At 40.2% G+C, this 3,407-nt stretch overlaps 1 protein-coding gene across 1 annotated transcript; it reads right to left on the bottom strand.

Moving 5' to 3' along the window:
- Positions 1–1,481: 1,481 nt before the first annotated feature.
- On the bottom strand, positions 1,482–2,717 carry LOC128740387 (poly(A) polymerase gamma-like). Its single transcript, XM_053835928.1, has one exon. The coding sequence runs from the start codon at positions 2,715–2,717 to the stop codon at positions 1,482–1,484; it is 1,236 nt and encodes a 411-aa protein (XP_053691903.1).
- Between the last annotated feature and the right edge of the window lie 690 nt (positions 2,718–3,407).

Raw genomic sequence — 3,407 nt, 5'->3', positions numbered from 1 at the left:
TGTGCATCTCACAGAAGAGTTTTCGATATTCAGCGTTTCTCGAAGATACTCGATGACATCATGTTCCGATTGTTCGACGTGGAAAGGGGTGATGCAAAACGATTTTAAATCTTCAGTGAAAATTTGTTGGCGGCGTTCAGTTCGATTTACTATTCGTAGAGGTTTCACGCGACCAGCTCTGGATTCGGGGGCTCCTTCCAATGATCCAGTTCTAGAGCCTCGTGTGTCTCCAGCAGAGGTAGATAGAACGGGAGTAGAGAGGGTGACCGTAGCAGCAGTGGTAGCAGTAGAAGCGGTGGTGGTGGCAGTGACGTCGGCGGCAGTGTCAGAAAAACCGTTTAACTAGATCAGATAGCGAAAAATCCTTTTGGCACAACATTTCTGAAGGGACAAGCCTCCTGAAAATGCAAAAAGAATCTGAATTTCTAGGGTAGGGTTCCCCTTAATATCAATGGCATTTAAAGCATTTAAAGCCCTTGCATTATTAGGGATGTATAAGTCCTTAAGGACTGTACCCCGAGGCACTGCTTGGAGAGATTTTCATCGTGCAACTGTTGTCAAGCGGGAGCCTACGGTGGGCCAACCATGTCACAAAAACGTCGGACGACTGTGCAGTGAAATCTGTTCTCTCCAAGAACCCCACCGGCAGCAGGAATAGAGGGAACTGGTTCAAACTACTCTACTGTTTCAAGAAATTATGCTCGAATATCGTTCCGTTCTGGATAAAACGGACTTACGGAAATTGGGTATTTTAGCGGTATATAAATTTTCACATATTATGGTAACATATGATGTCACTGTATCGTCACATGAACACTTTTTCAAATTTGACGAGCGAAAGTAATAAAAAAAGCATTTTTTTAATTTAAAGAAATTTTTTGGGATAAGACGATAGCTTAAAGGTAAACCACTTTTCTTCTCAGCTCACCTCAGACAACACAGTGAATAGATAAACTATGGTCATCGGACGATACAGGTTTCATATGGGAGCTGTCAAAAGCTCGGTCAAAATGAAGAGCTCTATCAGAAAGATATTAGAGAGGGAGAGAACTTCTGGCATCATTTCAATCAATCAGCTTGGTTGATATCTGTCAAACAGCAAATCATTCTATTTTTGATTTTTATTAATTTTTTCATTAAATATTGACTTAATTGAAATAAAAAAAGAACCTTTAGATTCAGGAAACGACGGGCTATTAAATGAAGTGAAAAAACTCACCTTTTTGGGGAAATTAAAATACCCAATTGATGAGGTAACCATGAAAATTGATCAACTTCGATTCATTCCACAGTCAAATTGAACATATTTCTACGTGTCTACCAACTGATAAAAACTCATTTAAATTTGATTTGAATACTATTTATTGATTATTAATTGATTCACTGGTACACCATTAAATCGGTGAATACGTCACTTAAAACTTATATTGCTTATCATCTATAAGAACGCTCAGAAAATCTTAGATTCTAGATTCTAGCGCTTACATTTCGCTGACTGCATCGGTTTCCCGTTCCGCTGTTGTTTCTTGTTGAGGTACTGATGAATCGTTTCTTGCTTTCTTGTTCATCGCTGTATCCGTTTGCTCTATCTCTGACGAACGCCGCTTGCTAGCCCTAGTTGTTCCACTATTCTGTGCCGATGATGTATTTGTCTCCCACTTCAACAGGCTCGAACGCAAATATTGACTCAAATGCCTCCGTGGAACGTGACGAGCTTCGATTTCCATACCATCCTTAAGTAGATTTATGCGCAAAGCGTGGTTATGTACGGCATCGGTTAAACTTTGAATGCTCTCCGTCAAGTCAACAAAATAAACATTATCGGATCGTTCGAATTCCAATCCGATAAACCATAAATCACAAAACTGCTTAACATCATCGTTCGTGCTTTTCGGCGTATGCTCGTGCCATTCGAAACGCTTAGGATATATATGGGCGACATTGACATGTTGATTCCGCTCCAGGCTTAGAGTCAGCAAGCGAAACTTGGACTCGATCAGCCCGGACCATTCCAGGTGATCGTCTGCGTTGTTGGATGTTGCCAAGAGCACAATGAAGTGGTGATATTTAGAAAAGAATTTGTTTTGTTCGCCGACAGCTTTTCTGGGCATAATTTCGTCCGTTATCTGCATATCCTGGTTGAATTCGTTCAACTGTACCTTTCGTGTCGAGCTGGAACCGTTGAATGCGGAGTTTTGTTGCGGATTGTTCTTCAGAAGAATATCGTTGTGTATATTAAAATTGTCAGGAACTTCTTTCCGTGATAATCGAGCGAACATCAGATCAATCTCGAAGCCGCCAAAGTTGATGTTAATTGCAGGTACAAAAGCCACTTCCATAGTTCGGCACTCGACCACTTCCGGTTGTTGTTTGAGGAGTTCGAAGAACGAGCTGAAATAGTCAGCCCGTTCAATGTTACGCGGCACAACGCATAGCGCGTTAATATTCACTCCTTTGAGGGGAGGCGCCAATGGGTATGAACCGATTGTGTGGATCTTTCCACCCAACTTCTCGGCCATTTCCTCCGGCATATTCTTAGCGATCGACACATCTTGAACCCATTGCTTGACGAGAGTGTTCAGTTTGGCCAGAATCTTTACTCGACGATCCAGCTCCTCTTCCTCTTCATCGTTGTACGGTTCAAGAGACTCGTCTAATTCGGTCGTTTTCTGCAGGTCTTCCGGTTTCGGTTCCGCCATACTGATGGTCGAAGTCATGACGAGCGGTTTGTTAAATTGGAAGTTGTAATGACTAGTTATGATAAACAGTTCAAACGAATCTGATTGATCTGGCAAACGACAGTCTATTTATAAAGGTACCGATAGGTAGGTATTCACTGTTGGTAGTGCTAACTACCAGTACTAGGTATACAAAAACCTATAATGCAGTGTAGATTTTTAGGTAAATTTTAGGTATTTTTTTTTTGTTGTATTTTCAAAAAATTTACAAACAGTCAGGGCTGATACGATATTTACATTCATTTGACAGTTCGTGGAACTAACTTTGTCTGAAATTTTGATGGAAGGTGTAGATATCATGAAATATTCGAAAACTGTTAAAAAGTCAATTTTCGTAAAAGTGGCGTTTGTGGGGTTTCTCAAACAAACGATTCAAATATGATCTTCAATCGCATTTCTAGACTCCTCAAATGATTCATTTTGACAGTGAATTTTGACATTTCCGCCCAACTAGCGAACGCCCAATTAACGAACCACCAATTAGCGAATCTTTGCTGTAAAACTTTTTCAAATGCTGCATGACTGAGACGGTACTGTCAAATGAATGTGAATTGAGTCAAAGTCATTGTGCCATCCCTGCAAACAGTAAAAAAACAAAAGTGAGATTAAAACCAATTGCAGCCTAATAATAATGACTAGAGTAATTTTAGTGACAAAATTATATTTTTT

Source organism: Sabethes cyaneus, chromosome 3 (genome assembly GCF_943734655.1).
Source record: "Sabethes cyaneus chromosome 3, idSabCyanKW18_F2, whole genome shotgun sequence".
NCBI lineage: Eukaryota > Metazoa > Arthropoda > Insecta > Diptera > Culicidae > Sabethes > Sabethes cyaneus.
The sequence above is the reverse complement of the archived record's forward strand: the minus strand, read 5'-3'. Positions and strand labels throughout refer to the sequence as shown.

What these genes read in the sequence shown, in the direction of transcription:
- LOC128740387 (XM_053835928.1), bottom strand. Translation starts at nt 2,717, where the DNA reads ATGACTTCGACCATCAGTATGGCGGAACCGAAACCGGAAGACCTGCAG.